We start from the raw sequence: 20,568 nt of genomic DNA, 5'->3' as shown, positions 1-20,568 counted from the left end.
CCGATCTGCCCCCAGAGGGGGGCGGAAACCTCTAGGCGCCAGGGCAAATTGTTTTTTTGTGGTTTTTTTTTTGTTTGTTTGTTTTTTTAGAGATTGGGAGCGACCCATTAGGCAAGGGTCGCTCCACTGGGGGGCAAATTGTATTTAGACCATTTCTGCCCCCCTTGGGGGCAGATTGGCCGATTGTAGGTCAATCTGCCCCCAAGGGGGCAGAAACCACTAGGCACCGAGATTTTTTTTTTGGCACCAATGTCACGCAGGGGGAGCGACCCCATAGGCAAGGGTCGCTCCCTTGGGGGGTTGGGGACAAATTTATTTTAGGCCATTTCTGCCCCCCCTGGGGCCGGCTGAGCTAGAGGCCAAAATCCACAAGTAGGCACTGTTTTCTATGAAAAAATTTGATGTGTCCACGTTGTGTTTTGGGCCATTCCCTGTCGCGGGCGCTAGGCCTACCCACATAAGTGAGGTATCATTTTTATCGGGAGACTTGGGGGAACGCTAGGTGGAAGGAAATTTGTGGCTCCTCTCAGATTCCAGAACTTACTGTCACCGAAATGTGAGGAAAACGTGTTTTTTTAGCCACGTTTTGAGGTTTGCAAAGGATTCTGGGTAACAGAACCTGGTCAGAGCCCCACAAGTCACCCCATCTTGGATTCCCCTGGGTTTCTAGTTTTCAAAAATGCGCTGGTTTGCTAGGTTTTCCCAGGTGCCGGCTGAGCTAGAGACCAAAATCCACAAGTAGGCACTGTTTTCTATGAAAAAATGTGATGTGTCCATGTTGTGTTTTGGGCCATTTCCTGTCGCGGCGCTAGGCCTACCCACACAAGTGAGGTATCATTTTTATCGGGAGACTTGGGGGAACGCTAGGTGGAAGGAAATTTGTGGCTCCTCTCAGATTCCAGAACTTTCTGTCACTGAAATGTGAGGAAAACGTGTTTTTTTAGCCACGTTTTGAGGTTTGCAAAGGATTCTGGGTAACAGAACCTGGTCAGAGCCCCACAAGTCACCCCATCTTGGATTCCCCTAGGTCTCTAGTTTTCAACAATGCACAGGTTTGGTAGGTTTCCCTAGGTGCTGGCTGAGCTAGAGGCCAAAATCTACAGGTAGGCACTTTGCAAAAAACAGCTCTGTTTTCTTTTAAAAAATGTGATGTGTCCACGTAGTGTTTTGGGGCATTTCCTGTCGCGGCCGCTGGGCCTACCCACACAAGTGAGGTATCATTTTTATCGGGAGACTTGGGGGAACACTGGGTGGAAGGAAATTTGTGGCTCCTCTCAGATTCCAGAACTTTCTATCACCGAAATGTGAGGAAAATGTGTTTTTTTAGCCAAATTTTGAGGTTTGCAAAGGATTCTGGGTAACAGAACCTGGTCAGAGCCCCACAAGTCACCCCATCTTGGATTCCCCTAGGTCTCTAGTTTTCAAAAATGCACAGGTTTGGTAGGTTTCCCTAGGTGCCGGCTGAGCTAGACGCCAAAATCTAAAGGTAGGCACTTTGCTCTGTTTTCTATCAAAAAATGGGATGTGCCCACTTTGTGTTTTGAGACATTTCCTGTCGCGGGCGCTAGGACTACCCACACAAGTGAGGTATCATTTTTATCGGGAGACTTGGGGGAACGCTGGGTGGAAGGAAATTTGTGGCTCCTCTCAGATTCCAGAACTTTCTGTCACCGAAATGTGAGGAAAATGTGTTTTTTTAGCCAAATTGTGAGGTTTGCAAAGGATTCTGGGTAACAGAACCTGGTCAGAGCCCCACAAGTCACCCCATCTTGGATTCCCCTAGGTCTCTAGTTTTCAAAAATGCACAGGTTTGGTAGGTTTCCCTAGGTGCCGGCTGAGCTAGAGGCCAAAATCTACAGGTAGGCACTTTGCAAAAAACAGCTCTGTTTTCTGTGATGTGTCCACGTTGTGTTTTGGGGCATATCCTGTTGCGGGCGCTAGGCCTACCCACACAAGTGAGGTACCATTTTTATCGGGAAACTTGGGGGAACATAGAATAGCAAAACAAGTGTTATTGCCCCTTGTCTTTCTCTACATTTTTCCCTTCCATATGTAAGACAGTGTGTAAAAAAGACGTCTATTTGAGAAATGCCCTGTAATTCACATGCTAGTATGGGCACCCCGGAATTCAGAGATGTGCAAATAACCACTGCTTCTCAACACCTTATCTTGTGCCCATTTTGGAAATACAAAGCTTTTCTTGATAGCTATTTTTTACTCTTTATATTTCAGCAAATGAATTGCTGTATACCCGGTATAGAATGAAAACCCACTGCAGGGTGCAGGTCATTTATTGGCTCTGGGTACCTAGAGTTCTTGATGAACCTACAAGCCCTATATATCCCCGCAACCAGAAGAGTCCAGCAGACGTAACAGTATATTGCTTTCGAAAATCTGACATTGCAGGAAAAAGTTACAGAGTAAACCGTAGAGAACAATTGATGTTTTTTTCACCTCAATTTCAATATTTTTCTTTTTCAGTAGGAAACCCTTGTAGGATCTACACAAATTACCCCTTGCTGAATTCAGAATTTTGTCTACTTTTCAGAAATGTTGCGGTTTCTGTGATCCAGCGTTGGTTTCATGCCCATTTCTGTCACTGACTGGAAGGAGGCTGAAAGCACAAAAAATCGTAAAAATGGGGTATGTCCCAGTAAAATGCCAAAATTGTGTTGAAAAATTGGGTTTTCTGATTCAAGTCTGCCTGTTCCTGGAAGCTGGGAAGCTGGTGATTTTAGCACCACAAACCCTTTGTTGATGCCCTTTTCAGGGAAAAAACCACAAGCCTTCTTCTGCAGCCCCTTTTTCCCATTTTTTTTTAAAAAAACGAAATTTTCACTGTATTTTGGCTAATTTCTTGGCCTCCTTCTGGGGAACCCACAAAGTCTGGGTACCTCTAGAATCCCTAGGATGTTGGCAAAAAAGGACGCAAATTTAGCTTGGCTAGCGTATGTGGACAAAAAGGTATGAGGGCCTAATCGCGAACTGCCCCAAATAGCCAAAAAAAGGCTCGGCACAGGAGAGGGAAAAGGCCTGGCAGCGAAGGGGTTAAAGGAGTTAATCTCCTGTAAGCATCAGCAGCATTGAGGCTGGTACTTCATAGGAATTATCATAACGAGTGCAAGGGCCACAAAACGTGTTTGTTTTTGTAATATCCATGGAACACGTATTGTTAGCTGATAAACTATACGCGTTCCATGGATATAAAAAAAAAAACACTCTTTGAGGCCCTGGCCAGCGCCACAAAAAGTGTATGTTTTTTAAATCCATGGAACACATATAGTTTTATCTCCTGTAAGCATCAGCAGCACTGCGGCCAGTATTTTATATGATTATTGAATAATCGTATAAAATACTGGCCCCAATGCTGCTGATGCTTACAGCAGATTAGAAATGAGCCGCCTCGTCTTACTCACAACTAGGCCAGGGCTCACTACGGGAACAGAGCTTATCAGGGCAGCACAGGGCTACTTTAAATCTTACCTGCTGGTCCGATCGGTGGCAGGCTGAATAAGGCAGGTGGTGTGGGGCCTGGTAGCAGTTCCATACTGCTTGTGCCTCACCTACACTTTCCTGCTCTGACTCCTCCGCTCTGCCAAACTTGCTACTCCACACAAGCACTCTCGCACAGGATGAAAAGTGCAGTGCTAGGGTGTGGAAGGCAGGTGGCGCACAGACGGGGCCAGGGATGAACAACGTTGTCCTCTTCAGCTTTCCCTGCCCCAGCTAGGCTCAGATAAGCCAATCTGAGCAGCTGGTTTGGGTGAGGGTGGGCAAAAACGCCTAAAAAAAAAGGCTAAATGTTTTAATAATATTAATGGGCTACCAAATTGAGGCGCTACTGCGTGAGCTACTCAGGGGGTCTCAGTGAGTTACTGGCAGCTCATGAACGACCGGTTGGAGACCCTTGGTCTAGAGGAAAGTTAATGCACTCTCAAGGCTTCCCCCACAGGAACTCACTAAGTGTGTAATTAACATTAGGTTATTCTCTAATTATCTACAGCACCCTCATCTTCCTTCAATGATTCAGCCTTGAGTTTGCTACAGTATGTTATGCTTTATTTTCCTTTCCTCCTCCTTTGCCAGATGCACTCTAAAACATCTCATAGGAGAAGTACGATGAGAGCTAGCGGGAAAGACAGATTGACAGAGGGAAAGAGAGAGAAAGAGAAAGTGTGTGTCATGAGAATTAAAGTATTAAAGATTTGGAAAAAACAAGAGACAAATATATTCATTTTGTGTCTAAGGGCAAAGTATCATAAATAGAATGGAGTAAGAAACATATTGTAATTGTGGGGGCCAAGAGAAAGGAATAAGGGATACATGTAACTGAAGCAAGAGAAAGGAAGGGGGCAGGCAGATAAGAGGGGGAAGAAGAGGCAGAGATGGCAAAATATTGAGCAAGAGGAAGCAGTGACGTTTTAAGCCATAGTTAAACTGAGCTACTAACAATAGTTCCAAACCCTACGTAGCCTTGGTGTTGTGTCTACCTCAGCATAATTGGTGCAGCTACCAGAAACGTAAGCCTATCAAAACAGAATTCCTTTAGGCATAAAGAATAACAAGCAACACACCAAATCAATCTGATTCACCCACCCCCAACCCAACCCCCCCGCCATCCCTCCTCCCCTCCCCGGACATGGAACTCACCCATAAGGGACTTATCACCAGCAAAACGAAGAATGCCTGGTACCAGCTGTCTCTACTTAAGAAAGTGAAACCATTCCTCCCAGAAAGCAACTTCAGAACTGCCACTGAGGCCTCTGTTATCTTGCATGTGGATGGTGGTCAGGCCTGCTACATCACCCCTTAGACTCCAAATTGACTTCCCTGCCCATTGGAGCATGCTAAATGTTGAAGCATATCTCATTAAAGGTCTGATAATATATGATGACGCCACCCCCACCATGATGGGATTACATTGGCTCCCTTTGCTAGCCCGAAACATCTTTAAAACCATCTGCATCATCTACAAAGCTATCCTTTGCACCCCATTCCTACCTGACTGACAGGTTCACCATCTCTGGTAACTTTTTCCCAATTCACAGCCAGGGCACCATCAGAATGAAGAAAACAAAGTGCACAGAATAAAAATAAGCAAGGAAATAAGCCTTCGGCGTCTAGGGACCTGGGCTGTGAAACAAAATCCCTGTATCTATCAAGACTGCTCAATCCTGTTCCAATTTAGGAAAGAACTGAAGACTCACCTCTTCGAAGAACAACACATCATGATGCAGTAAGACCCCACAAAGCAGCTACCATTCTTATAAAATAATCTTTGCTTTTGAACATGTACAGTGTTCAGCTGTCTTTTAGCTAAATTCGCCTAAATAAATACCATATACATACATACACTAAAGCAAAAGAGTAACAGTATGTGTGGGAAAGGTGTGTACAGAGGGTAACATAATGTAAGACATAAAGAAAGAGAAGGCATAAGAGAGATAAGAGAGTGAATTGTGTGTGTGTGTGAGAGAGAGAGAGAGAGAGAGAGAGAGAGAGAGAGAGAGAGAGAGAGGGAGAGAGAGAAAGAGAGAGAGAGAAGACCCTTAGAAAGAAATAAGTTTTAACAGTTAACAGGATGGATACACATTATTAGAGAGATACAGAGATAAAGAAGGGGTGAAAGATGGTTCAACGAAAAGGAAAGTAGGATTGAGACTTATAAAAAAAGCAAGATGACAATCAAAGATTTACAGAAAGAGAAACAGTAAAATAAATCTGGAAAAGTGAAAAGGTGACTAAAAATAAATATGGGTCGAAGTGAGATCAAATAAACGTAAAATAGCAGAATAGAGCCACAGAAAGAGACAGGGTAAAGGAGTGCCTTGTTGAAAAAGAAAGTGTAAATATAACCTAGGAGAACGTGCGAGTGTAAAATAGATTAATAACATAAAAAGAGGCAGAAGAAGGACCCACAGACTCATAAAACGAAAGTGTAAATAACAAATATAGTGAAGATAAAAGAGACCAACTGCAAAAGGGTAAAAGAAAGACTAGAAGAAAAAAGAAAGATAAAAACTATTCCGAGCAAGCTAAACTAACTGCAAGGATGAAGGTTAAATAACGAGGGACACATACAAATACAAAATAAAAGAGAGACCACAGCTATAAAGACAGCAAATGTGCAGCTCAAAAAAACAGATGGGTGGGAGACACACACAGAAAAAGCAATGGCAAGAGAGCACCACACAGGGAAATGGTAAAAGAGAGACCATAATAAAAAGAAAGAGTAAAAGATGGATACCCAGAGACCGACACACAAAAAGAGCAATAGTAAAAATGAGCATACCCCAAAGGAAAAATGTGGTAAAAAAGAGTCACACAAATAAAAAAGTTAAAAGATGGACCTGCAGAAAAAAAGTTGTGTCATAACAAGGAGCCACACAAAGAGAAAGGATGAAGGAGACATCCTCAGAAAAGGAAAGGGTAAAATAGAGCCCACAGAGAAAGACACAGTAAATGAGAGACCACTTAAAAATGTAAGTGAAAGAGACAGGGTAAAATAAAGAAAATCTAATGCTAGGCATGTTTCCAACACATACAATTTTACAATGTGGCTTGTACAAAAGAAGCATAAAATAATAGATTGGTATGATAATGTAGATATGGCGTTTGGCTACACTAAAGTTTCAAGTACTGTTTTATTTCTTGCTTTCACTCTGTATCAGTTTTGAAAAAGCTAAGAGACCAGAGTGGAGTGGAACACATTTAGACAAAACAAAAGAAGTTATCAAATGTAATTGTGATAAAGATTAAGAACCAAGGCAAATTATAATAATAAGAGTTTCTGTGATGGAATTGTTGGGTCAAGGCACATTACAGGAAATGTTTCTGTAAAACAAAATGTCTACAAATTGCAGTCTTATGATTATAAATAAAAAGAACAGGTACTGTAATAAGCATTATTTGATTTTACGAACAAAGAGCAGGCAACATGACTAGAAAAGTTGGTCACGTTTTCTTTTAGTAGACGATTCAACGTGCTGCTATCACAAAACATGGGAATATAAAAGACAATTTAAGAAAGAACATAAAATGAACTAACCATAATGCTGATTCACCCACAACAGACACAATATTTATTTAACTAGGAAGGAAAGCCACTTCGATCAGAACCACTAGCACCTCCCAATAAATAGCCTCTTTAAACAACTAACTACAACGCTTCATGTGACGAAACTAGGCTTGGGTGTGCGTTTTCCAACCAGCACCAGTTCTTCAAGTGAGTTATATAAAACGTAAAGTAACTAGGAATCAATTTCTTTGACCCTATACCTGTGAAACATGGTACTGTCTAGTGAAGGTAAACCTTGCTTGTAAAGAACAACAAAGTACAATAAGAAAATATGAATAACCCTACATTTAGGGCCTAAAATGTGCAAGATCTGTATGTAATTATCTTCTTTGGTTCTCATTTAGAAGCTGGAAGATGGATGGCAACCACTTTAACGGACATTTTTGAGCTTGCAGTATTAAATCAACAGCGTCATTACAACAGTCTTACACTGTTAATGCCACTATCTACCACCAGCTAAATGTTGGTGATAGAAGGCTACGAAATAGCAGGCAAGAGCTAGAATACACCAAGTTATGGCCAACTTTTCTACAAAACGACTAAACACACCAGTAATTGATAATCCCACTGCATTCATTGGCATCGTATACGTGTATTTTTGTCTTTACTACATTCAATTCTGAGTAATGCCTTCAAAGAGGGAATGGAACCTACTATTTGGATAGGAATGAAAAGAGAATGAGTACCCCTGACACTGCCCTTGTATTTGTCAATACCCCATTTCTAAAATAGGTTCTTTTAGAATTCCCTCTAGAAACACATGCGTTCATACATGTACCCATGAATGTACATGCTAAGTTAAGAGAAGCATGGAGACACAAGGTCACAAACAGTACACAATAGACACAGACACACACACACACACACCTCAATCTCAATGATACATATTTCTCTACCACGGCATGGAATATACCTGGTTAGACTACTTTTTAATGCATGCTTTTAAGTGTTGTACCTCTCTATGTGTACTGTACCTCTTTATTAAGTCTCTCTATTTCTTTGGAGTGCTGTTCCTTTTCCAGAACCAAGTCTTCTTCCAAGTCACGAAGACAGTATGCCAAGTCAATGACTGCCTGTTTGGCATCTCTTGATTTGCTGTAGGTCTCATTCAAATCAATATTCTTATCAGCTTTATTTGCCATATGAACATTCAGTTGCTGAACAACTTCTTCGTGTCGTTCTGACATCTTTTTCACACGGTCACTAGTAGACAAAAAACATAAACTTGTAGGAATCAATCAAGAAAGTGGTTCTAAGAATAGGTACAATGACTCGAGAGATGGCAGCTACAATAAGCATTTGCAATGCAATAGGTCTCGCATTTGCTTGAGTTAAAGCTATTGGTGTTGTAAATTCATAACTGGACTTTTCTTGCTACATAAATTGGTCTATCCTGCCTCATAATTTGGTTGTTTTTTGCCACATAATTCCAGTGGCCCTGCCTATAACTAAAGCACTTCCATTTACCTTCTTCCTCTAGCCGCAGCCAAAAATGAAAATGCTGCTGTTTAGCATCCTAATTTAAATCTGCCATGCTAATTCCAACAGAATATCACTTTCACCACCCCACCATCAGATTTGCTACTAGTCTAACAGAACTCCCCCCAAAAAAGACACAAGGCAGCCATGGAGGAATAACAAGAGAAATAAACTAGAAGGGTCACCCAAACATATCTAGAGTGTTCAAAGAGCGTAATAAGGATGTTTAGTTGGCCCGGATCATGGTCATAACTGCAATAAGGAGGGATTAATAAAACATATACAACTATCATATAAACCAAATAAAAACCTTTATCAAAAATACACTTTTGGCATTAGACTCTAATGCTCAGAACAGTCCCAGAGGACACAACACTGAAAATAGCGTTTGTAAGAAATATGGTTAGGTAACCATATAGTTAGTCCCTAGAGGGCATATCCACATGAAAAGGAAATGGCAGAATGTAATGCAGTGTAACCATATATTTAGCCTTTAGAGGGCATTGTGCATTACACATTTTTAGGGCTAGCAAGCCTACTGCAATGATATTACATACAAGGCCCTTAAAACACAAACTACTCTCAGTTTTACAACACTACTCTTAAGCAGGCCCCCAGCTTGCCACATTAGCATTAAACACATATCTCCTTCTAGTGCTCACAATTCTTGCTAAAGTAATATCCAGTCAGTATGTCCAACCTACGAATCACACTCCTTTGGTTCACAACTGCGTCTCTCCTCATGTTACATGTTGCATAAGTCTCACCTTAAGATCTGTTTTAAAACAGGCACTTGGGTAAGGAAAGGAAGATCAGAAGGAAGAAGAATAGGAACACACACACATACCATCAATGGTACCAATTATCACTTAACCAATGATTCTGTTTTCAATTATGCTGTAAAATACATTGTAAATCACATGACTCATGTAAGTGATACCCTGGGAATTACAACTTGGCACAAATAAAAGCGTCAAATAGGTTGGAATATTTCTATTTTCAGGGCTACAGAGCAATAGTCTTTTCAGGAGAAATTTATGCCACTATTGTATGCTGTATAAAGTACCAGAACAACCAAAAACAATAACAAAATGTTCGAGATTGGTACCTCTTTGCAGGAAATACAATATATCGTAATTCAAATGAGCCATGAAGGACCTGGCCCAGACTTGTTTCTATCCATGCTCTGCATTCTGCCTCCTTAAATTATAGACCTAATCCATCTGCTGTGCCATGAGGTTCTATCTACAAGAAATACCTATATGTCCTGAGAGACAGCCACTCCACACCCATATCAACATTACCCAAAAATATGACTTCAATTAGCTAACAGTGTGAACAATGTGACCATAACGCTGATGGAGTTCATGCTGGAAGGAAGGGATGAAGTTAGAGGTGGACTTGCTGGGATTCGAACTTGTGCCCTGCCGCTGGTCGTATGTTTCTCCAGATGCAGAATACGTTAAGAAGGAATGGAAAAGGTAAAAACTGCCCAATACAAACAAAATGCGTGTGACAAAACACAGAGGTTCCAAGTGCTGCACAAATGTCAATCAAGAGACTCCGCTGTCTAAAGTATGCATGCTGACTTTGAAAAGATTTAAAACATATTATTCACAACATACATGATTTACGATATGTAGTACCCTTTCAAGTAATTCACCGAAAAAACAGAACGTATAATACTCTGCAACCAACAAAAACGGCAACGATGAGTGAAAGCAGAGCACTGTTTTGTGTCTAGTCACTATTATATATTTTTTTTAATAGATGTGACTTTTAATCTTTCAAAGATTAACCGCAAATTTAAAAAAAACACTTTGATAAAAATACAGCAGTTATGTGGTATCAAAACAGTGTAACACAAGCACCAGCAGCACTCGCCAGGCGTTCCTACGTACATAAAGTGGGGCAGCAGATAGGGCGTTAAAAACAGGAGGAGCTGACGCAGTGTCTGCGATGTGCGATATGGAAAGGCCTTTCTTCACATTTCAGTAGAATCTTACTCAGATGATTATGAGTCTACTAGTGTCTTTCAAGGAGGCATCAATCAGGACGGGTGCACGCAGGCACGGAGGGGGAGGCAGGTGGAGATCACAGCTCTGGACGGCACACAGGAGTGGGCTGCATAAACAGAAGGAACCATGCTCTTATAACACAAAAGCAGGAAACGACCCTGTTCAGGAAGTAGACGGGCACCTCTGGCAGGCTGCCTTGGTTTCTTGTACCCTTCGAAAACTTATGTCAGTCAGACGGAATACTGACTGCTGACGCCTTGTAGGGGAGAGAAGGAGAAGGCTCAGCTCTTCTCTTGAAATTTAGGATTCTGGTTTTGTGCTGTACAGTGGTATCGGGTCTCTGGTCTTTGAAACGTTTTGCTGTCACAGCTGGGCCTGTAGTCTGGTTTGAGAAAGGTGTAAGTTCTGAAACTTCACGCTGCCCACTTCTCTTCAGCATTCAAAAGCAGGGTGGTCCCTGTCCCTGGCAAGAAGCATGTTTTCTATTCCTTCAGTGGAGACAAATTTTCTGATTTTGGTCCAGTAAGTTCCTCTGTGTTGGTGTATGGAGCTCGCTGCAGTGGAAAAGTGACTTTGAATATGTGGCTTGAAGACGACCTTAGATACAGAAATTATGACAATTACCCCCAAACCATCTGTCTATTTAAATATATTTGAAAAGGTATGGAGATGACAAGCCATCATAAAGTGCATCTTTCTGTTAGTATGGCTCATCTCAAGGACACCATATTCCAAAATGTGTATCATCACTCTGATCTTCCCATGCTGTCCTCTGGATATGTGCATTATGCCCAGGCAGCCTCTAGTCAATCAAGGAACTAATGCTGAGTTCCTGCTCTTTGGTGAGCTTTGGGCACAGGGTGCAGGGCAGGGGCAGGCAGCTCATCTGTTGCGTGAACGCATTTTGCAGGTGTCATGCCATAGGCTATGGTCCTTTGTTTGTGTCCACTCCACCATGCCAGAGCATACCTTCAAGACAGATAAAGGAATTGTGAACACAAAGAATCATTCCCGTGCCATTTCAGGGGATGTGATTTCAAACCAGACAGAGAGGAGGAGAAAGAGAAGGAGAGATAGAGGGATAACAAGAAATAAATAAATAAAGAGAAAGACAGAGAAAAACGTATCACATCCTGGAAAGGAGAGGCAGCACCCTATCTGCTTACTGCTAATTCTCGAAAACCTGGACCTGCATTTATTCATAAGAATCCCCATTCTGGGGTGCCCCACACTTATGTACCTAAGCACTACACATACATACATTTTTGGTGGACAGAGGTTCCAGTGCAAAACCATTGACACTGTTCATAAAGGCCCAACAGATTTTCTCAAACGGTACTCAAAGTTTGTCAAAACCTAGAACAAAAGTATGTTCTATAAGCACCAAGGCCAGTATGGTTTTATTTCGAAGGGTAATGAGTGAGAGCTTTGCAGGCAAACATGCATTGCTAAAGCAGCATCCTATCTTTTTCATCACATTAACCAAAATGGAGGTGTCAGACACAGTATGACCCAAAAATTGCTGGGATGGGGGTAGCCTAAGATTTTTTTTATGGCACAGAGAACTTCCTTCCAAGATATGGACAATTTAGGGCTACTCCACCTTGGGTGTAGAGCATTACTTTGGAGGCCACAACTCTTCCAACACTTCGGGTCAACATGAAGGTGCATGCACTGTAGTTTAGTAGGGGTATAATATCACTTGCATAAGGGATTAGAGTTTATCTTCTTATTATTTGTATGATTCTTGTTATTTTACATAATATTATAATATATAAAATATTTATATGTAAATAATGTCAACCAAGGGATGGAGGGCTCCTGTCCTTCTCAGGCCTCCATTGTTGTGTTCCCGAACATTTTGCAGTGGGTTAGAAAAATACCTGGAGCCTCCTAAATATTAACATGGCATGAGATTTTCCAATATCCCGCCGATGTATATTTTAGCGATATGACTGATTAATACATTACCTGCATCACAAAATGAAGCTCACTTCACAAACCAGTCAGTGTGCCTAAAACACCCACTGGTTTGACGTGCATTTGGTCCAATTCATGTCAACATTTTGATCAAAAAGTAGTTAGTGATCAGATTTTAGGTTCAGATTTTGAGGTGCTGCTTCATCTACCTTGTTGTCTATTTTCATTTTCCAAAGGCTGTTTCCCAGCCACAAGCCAACCACACTTTTTTGTCACACTAACCATTGTCGAGGAATAAGAGAAACGATCTTGTGACACTTTAAAACTTGGGACTGTTTTTTGTTCAACAAAAGGAAACGATTAAAATAAAAATAGTTTGAAAACCAAAACCATATATGTACAACCAACACTTGTCCATACCAAAGAGAAGAATTCAGTTCTTCCAAACTTAGCTGCTTCTGGTTTGTACATTCAATCTCCGGCATTAGGTCTCTCAGTTCACTCTGCAACTCATCTAATTGGGAAGCATTGGAGTCACGTGCCCAGGAAACTGCATCTGCATCAATAACAAACCAGGAAGGGGTGTAAAATCACCGGGTGAGAATATGTTTTGTTCACAAGGTGAGAACACAGAATTGAAAATAATGGTAAAGTCCAGTATGACACAAAGCGACGCAAAGTGGGGCATGCTGTTACTATCCTGCGAACCATTTCCCAAACTGTGAGTCGCAACCCATTGGAGGTCACAAGCTGATTTTTGGTGGGTTGGGAAAGACAGAGCAATAAATAAAGATGTCTTTAAATTGTGTGCATATCTTGTCACACTTGCCAGTGCTTCAAAGACAGACGTCTATGTCTCCTGATAAAAACAAATTGCTGCTTATTCTTTTAACAGGGCATTGGTGTTTACTTTTCTTTCTCTGACTACAAAGCAAGAGGAGTTTTTAAAGTGAATTATGTGTCAATCCTGCTGGAGTACAGGCAGTTAGGAGAGCTAAAATGAAGCACTTTTTTAAAATTCTGAAGTGTGCTGGAAACATAGATTCTAATAGGACTAAAACAAATCAGGACACCTGGGGCCTCACAACGGTGGCGGTTGGACCACCGCCATTGTGGCAGTCCGACAGCCACATTACAACCGTGGCAGTTGTGCCATGGTCGGACCACCAGCACTGCCAGTTCTCCTCAACTGGAGGGGCTGGCGGCCCTAATCCGCCAGGGCAGAGCTGCAAGCAGCGCTGGTCTGTGGTATACGAGTCCCCTCTCCGCCGGTGATTACAGGGCGGTAGCCCGACCATGTAAAGGCTGGTGGAGACAGGGTGCAGGGGCCCCCTGGCCAGCTCCGTCGCAATTTTCCCACAGATGCTGGTGCACCTTATGCACTACAGCATTGCCGCAGGCTCTATTCTGAGCCGGCGTCAATGTTGTAGGCCGTTTCCTGCTGACCTTGTGGGAAACTCTTAATGGGGCCTGCAGGAAGGGCACCTCACTGGTGGTAACCTCACCGCAGGAGTTTGGCGGACAACCTTTTCTGTCCGCCAAACTCATAGTGACCTCCTTGGTGATGCAAAACTGATAAATATTCACAGAAACACAATTTCCATACATTATCATTTGAGTGCTAAATGCCACAGAGTCTTATCAGTAAAACAATATGTCAATACAAAGGTAGTGACCATTTCAATGAAAAATGTGCTGTCTGTAAATGACATTGCTCAGCCACAAAATGCGTTACTTACATTCAAATATTGCCCCTTCTTTTGTCCATTAAAGGTAGGTGGCTCACAAACTTTTGTCATTCTAAAAAGTGGATTGTGGGTTTAAAAGGTTTGGGAACCACTGCGCCAGTGCAAAGAAGTTAGCACTGGAATGTGTACATGTCACATTGCAAAAATTGCTTTACATCTCTTTCCTTGAATGGGCCGTTACTGGGGCACATAAGCACAAACACATAGGCTTTGGCATAAGGCTTGATCTACTAAGGTAGCTACAACGGCTTTACGTCAAAAACACCTACTAGACGCAGATGCACACAAGGAGAAGTGTGCTTATTTCTAAAAAAAAAAAAATACACACTGTTCATGTGCTACAGTGCATAGCACACATTCAATGGAAAAAAAACAATATTTGGGAACCGTTCCAGTTTTCTACATTTGGAAACTGTAGTAAGAGGGTGTGCCTCCAATACAAATCCTATGCTAAACAGGGCATGTTCACCTTTGCACCATGGTGCAAGGCTGCACACTGCATAAGGTAGCCATATTTGAGCGCCAGCGCAGCAGCAGGCCAGTATTTGTAGATATGGTGCTGCACTGTTTTTCACCTTATGCAATGATGTGCAGAAAACCTGGACGCTGTGCTGTTTGGCCTGAAATATTATTAAATCAAGGCCTGTGTTTTCCTCATCAGAACTGTGCTCAAAGTGTAAAATTACGTGAAAGAGCCTTTTCCACTTTGCACCCATTACAGAGTAGCACAAACAAAACTCCCAAATTCTATACGTGCAAATACTTCCAGGTCCTATCTGGAGAAAAGTACACAGAAAAAAGTGTATCTTGGCAATTACCTCATGGGAAAAATTGCTTGTAAAAACTGTCTCCGCTCATGGGTTCCCAGAGATCATACACTGAATTTTAGCATGTTTGTTCAAGGGGAAATATTATCCCCTATAATTTGCACCGTGTTGGAAACATGCAACGTGAGGCAACCTTCTGCATGTGATATCCATCTTGATTAGTTCACCATATCAATGTCTTACCCCTCATGTAGTGCCTCTGCACCGCTTCAGAAAGTTCTTAGCTAACGGTGTGAGCAGAAGCTTTCCATTTCTCTCTCTAAACATTATAATCTAAACATTATAATTGTCTGGGAGCTGAGTCCAACATCCTTGAAATAGAGGTACCAACAAAAATACAAAAAGATTCTTCCAATGGGGAAATTATTTCCCACATATCCTCCAGCTGCACAGGTTCGGGGAACTTCATATCAATAGATTCTTTTGTCTTTGTTTTCTTTTAAAAGTCCTGTGTAAGCAGATTTAAGCATCTCAGTTCTTCTTTCCAGACAACTTTTGTATGTTAAGGAGGAGGGGCCTCTTCTGAAAATGCTAGTTCTCTTTCTAAATATTGACCCTTAGGGGTTTCAGTTCGTGCAATTCTGACTTCCGTTGATCACCAATGAATCACTACTAGGACCTCGGCCTTAACAATTTCTACGATTTGAACCTCTAAGCAATACACCAAAATAAAGAAAGGGTGGATCGAACAATAAAAAAATTGCAACATATTGGATTCACAAACCAAAAAACCCCACAAACATTGTAATTTTAATTTTAGCAGGAAGATTGGAGGTTGCCTTACTATACCAGTTGTTAGAAATGGGATTTCTGGTTGGCTAGGGTATGCACCTAAGCCAGGCAGAACCCACCCACTCTAGTCAGGGCAAGGGGGTTATACGTCCAAGATAACCCCTGCTCACCCCCTTGGTAGCTTGGCACGAGCAGGCAGGCCTAACCCGGAGGCAATGTGTAAAGCGTTTGCACAACACACACAACACACGTGATGCAAGATACACACCACAAAGTAAACACAACACTGAGCTATGTAAAAATAAACTGTATTCCACAAAACATAATTAGACCAAACATTACAGTTGTCAGAACATTACACATTAGTTACTCTGCAAAACTAGCAGTAGTCAGGAATCACAATAAAGAATTATATGTACTTGTCATGAACACATCATAAATATCCATAAAAGAAACATCAGAGCACATATGGCAAGTGATAAAAAAACATACATCAGCTTGTCATGCCCATAACAGGAACATGTAGCAAATCTATATAGCATTAGGAAAATAGTCATGGAGCATATCATCCTCCTAGTGTCCCTATTAGGCTCCTAAGACCCTAACATGTCCCCAAAAGTACCTGTTTACTGACGAAAAGGCACTCCTGGTGCCTAGAAGAGGAAGGTGGGGCCCCTGGCACTCGTGGGTGCTAAATGGGGGCCACATTTGGCTCCTGGGGGAGAGGGGCGGTCAGCACCCTCTCTGATGTATCTAACAGGCCCCCCCTGGGGCGGCGATCTCTGGGGGGCCTCCACTGGCCCTTCCACAAGGGGGGGGGGCACGAAAATGCCCAAGAACTAGCTCGGCGGCAGGGGCATTCTCCAATGATGCTTCCACCCTGCCCGCTTTTACAAATCAGATATCAACCCCTCCGGGGGCCCGTGTCCTCTGGTGGCCTCCCCCTGGTCATCAACCGGCCCTTCCATTAAAGTAGAGGGGGGCAACAGGGCCCCAATCGACACATAGGGCCTGGTGGGGCGGGGGATCCTCTGATGAGGCTTCTGTCCCCTTGCCTGGCTCAGGATCCCAACAGGGAGTCGGTCCGGCACACTGCAGCATGCAGGTGCCTGCTTGTTCCCTGGGGGCGCTCCTGAGAGCGTGCTCGCCCCGGGGGCACAATAGGAGCGCGCTCGCTCTTGTTGCTTTGGTTTGTGGTCCCCCAGGGGCACCGGGGGGGGGGGGGGTAGCACGGTTACGGCGCACCTCATAGATGAAGCCAGACTGCAGCGGTGAATCCCTCACAGCAGCGGGTCACTTTTAGAAGCGCAGGGGGACCTTCCTCAAGCCATGTCGCGCCAGTGGAATTGGCAGCAAGGCAGTTCTATTAGCCCGGGTTGCGGTGGTGAGCCTATTTCACGGCAACTGCACTCTGGAAGCACCGGGGGTGCAGAAAACCGCTCTCCAGGTGATGCAGAGGCAGAAACGAACCACTCCTCGTGCTTTTGGAAAGTACAGGGGTCAGGGGCCACAACACCCTGCCCCAGAGACAGAAAGAGGGGAAACACAGGGCTATCAGGCCCCAACAACAGGTCAGTACAAGGGGTGCAGGTGATGGCAGTTCCTCCTAGTGACCAGGCAGGTCACAGGTCAGCACAGCAGCAACAACAGTCCAAGGTGGGTCCTGGTGAGTCCATTCAACAGCATCCTGTGTCCAATTCCAAGTATACTTCTTGTCCCAAGAATGTCTAAATTGTGGGGAAATTCCCCTGTACTTATACTCAGTTTTCTTGGTGTTTCACAATGAGGAGGTGCGGGGGTTTCAACCAGTTACAACTGGTTCTGGAAGTGCCCCTTCACTCCTCCAGCACAGGCTCCAAACATCAGTGGGGGGTAAACGACCCTATTGTACAAGGCCAGAACACAGCCTTTACAAATGTAGGTGTGCCCCGCCTCTCCCTTCTCTCAGCCCACGAACACCATACAATATGTAGCTGCACCTCTGTGACACCTCCACCCTCCCTGTGTACAGGCTGTCTGAAAAGTATGCACAAAGCCCAACTGTCACTCTGCCCAGATGTGCATTGGAGTCAAGCTGCAAAACACTAGAGTCATAAGCACTGAGAATTGCTCACTTTCTAGAAGTGGCATTTCTGTAATAGCAAAAAAAATACACCCACACCAGTAAGCAGCATTTCTTACCACCATTACAACCATACCAAACATACCTACACTACCCCTCATAATTCAGACAATACCCCTTACACATAAAGCAGGGCATTTCTAATGCAATCCTATGAGAAGGCAGCACTCACAGCAGTCAGACACCAAGGGGTGACTTACATGTAGTAAAAAGGGGAGTTCTGGGCCTGGCAAGGTAATTTAGATACCAGGTCCCTGTGGCAGAAAACTGCACACACAGGCTCTGCGCTAGCAGGCCTGAGACAGGTTTGAAAGGCTACTTCACGGGGTGGTGAAAGTAGCGCTACAGGCCCATTAGTAGCATTTAATTTACAGGCCCTGGGTATAGAGGTACCACTTTACAAGGGACTTATAGGTAAATTAAATATGTCAATTAGGTAAAAGTCAATCATACCAAGTTTACAAGGGAGAGTACATGCACTTTAGCACTGATTAGCAGTGAAAAAGTGCTCAGAGTCATAACGTCAGCCAACAAGGGTCAGAAAAACAAGGAGGAAAAAGGCAAAAAGTCTGGGGAATGACCCTGTAAAAGGGCCAGGTCCAACACCAGTGCTTTATTTAAAGCCACCAGTCCTCTAGGCTTGTTTCTGTTGAATTTACATGTGCTGCGCCCACAAATGAAGCTTGGGATACAACTTAATTTTTAGCCTCAAACTTCAAGTTCCTTCACGCTTAGAGATAACATTTTCAGTTTTACATTTTGATTGTTGCGTATATGTATTTTATGAATCTGCGAAAATTTCTTAATTTTCTAAACAGTCACAGACCCCCTGAGTAGGTGCTGTGGACTCCCGGGTTTCCATGAACCCCAGTTTGAGAACTGCAGCTCTAAAACCGGAGCTGCCTCATTTGCGTGTGAACGTGATCATATGGAGTTGAAGACATCTCTTTGTCCATGGGCATGCACCAGGGCAATGAAGCATGCACATAAGCACAGACCTGGGGTGGGCATGTTGATAGTGAACCATGCAGTAAGTAGGGCTCATTTTGAGCACCAATAGGACCACTCTTTGGGAGTTATACAGAGGGTCCGAGAGACCATACAGATGCCTCCCCAGGGAGCTCAGAGTCCCAGACTTCACCTTCAATGTATGAACTTCCTGGCCTCTTCCAAACACAGTCTGCAGTTGCCCCTGCACTGACCATGTTGCAAGAGGCTTACTATGTATCTGTGCAGGTACACCATGAAATCTGTCCTTTGAGGGGTGCCTGAAGTCTGCGACTGCACCCACATTGTAGGAGTCTTGCAATCACCTTCTGAAAGTTAGGGAGGTCCGATCAGTGGGTGTACTACCATTTCATGTCTCTGCTGCATGAACTTCTGTGCTTGCACAAGGTATGTTACACATGTCAGCTACAGCATGCACAGGAGACTACTTTATTTTGTTGTTAATATGGCACCCAGCCTTTGGCTTTCAGGGCCGTACCCAATTTTCAAGTGCAAATGCACAAACTAAGTGTGTGTGGCAATCCCTGTAACCCTTTGGCCCAAGATCCCATCTACTCAGTCCAATGGCAAAAGGCATTAAAAGCTTATACTATCAACAGGTATTCCATGAATTATTTGCATATCTTTGGCATGATGCAGTAGAGCTTCTTTAGTTTTGGACTATTACCTGCTATTTCCTTAGTAATATTTCCTGGTAGATGAAGAATTTTAAATCGTAATTTGCTATTTTCTATACTTTCCTCTTCCAGCAATTCACGAGTGGCTCTTCTTACATATTCCTGAAAAATGAAAGGGTTTATGATAAGTTAAAATCTGATGAGTACTCAGGATCCTCCCCCACCCCTCAATACCCATGTGCTCTGTGGCACAAAGGATGTCTTCTAGGTCCATTGCGGGCCTTGCGAATTAGAACCAGACACACAACTTGGCTACAATAGCTTTGGCAGAGACAGGAGAGGTCTATGTAGTGCAGGAACATTCTTGTGGCAGAAAAGGCAATAATCTATATGTTTGGCTTCATAATGATGGCAATTAAGAATCTTGGGGCTTAACATAAGCTACGCCAGCCCCCCCAGCTATGGATGCATTAGCCCTCAAGTACATCTAATACATGACACATGCTGTGGGGGAAATGAGAGGTTTCACTCATGGCGGACTGCATATTTACCAGGGAGACACAGCAGGCAGCCTACCAAACTTAGGTTAAGGTAAACAGACTGTACCCAACGAGTATACCATCAGCAGCCACCGAGCATTAGTCATACCACGGTCTGGCTATGGGGACGGTATTCAACCATGTTAAAAGGAGCATCATTCCACGCAGAGCTGAGTACTGTGCTGGTAGCAAAGTCATGTAGACAACCTGTCAAGGAACTCTGGATAAGGCTGTCCTGTGCGGGAAACATATTGGGCTTGTCAGAAACTGAAGAAATCCGGAAAAGGGCAGTGCACAATGAAAAGGCATTTTTGGGTCCAGTGAAGAAATTTACAAACCGATAGGTCGTTTGCAAAATTTGGAATCATAGTGGGTTGCAGTCCAACTTTCCTCATACAACTTGTGACTCACTACGATTGGAGGCAATCACAATGTTGTGTGTGCTTTGGCGGTTGATAAATAAAGCAAGCTTTTTTTTAA

At 43.2% G+C, this 20,568-nt stretch overlaps 1 protein-coding gene across 2 annotated transcripts in view; it reads right to left on the bottom strand.

Moving 5' to 3' along the window:
* CCDC175 (coiled-coil domain containing 175) overlaps positions 1–20,568 on the bottom strand; it is a 268,009-nt gene that overhangs the window by 194,521 nt on the left and 52,920 nt on the right. The window contains exons 3-5 of one of the 2 annotated variants that reach the window (XM_069207017.1): positions 19,600–19,711; positions 12,916–13,051; positions 8,053–8,281 (exon numbers count right to left, since the gene is read on the bottom strand). In XM_069207017.1, coding sequence (XP_069063118.1) covers positions 8,053–8,281; positions 12,916–13,051; positions 19,600–19,711 — 477 coding nt within the window. The remainder of the gene's footprint in view (positions 1–8,052; positions 8,282–12,915; positions 13,052–19,599; positions 19,712–20,568) is intronic. The other variant, XM_069207018.1, reaches the window with a different exon arrangement.

Source organism: Pleurodeles waltl, chromosome 9 (assembly GCF_031143425.1).
Source record: "Pleurodeles waltl isolate 20211129_DDA chromosome 9, aPleWal1.hap1.20221129, whole genome shotgun sequence".
NCBI lineage: Eukaryota > Metazoa > Chordata > Amphibia > Caudata > Salamandridae > Pleurodeles > Pleurodeles waltl.
Note: the sequence above shows the minus strand (reverse complement) of the source record. Positions and strands in the feature narration are given on the sequence as shown.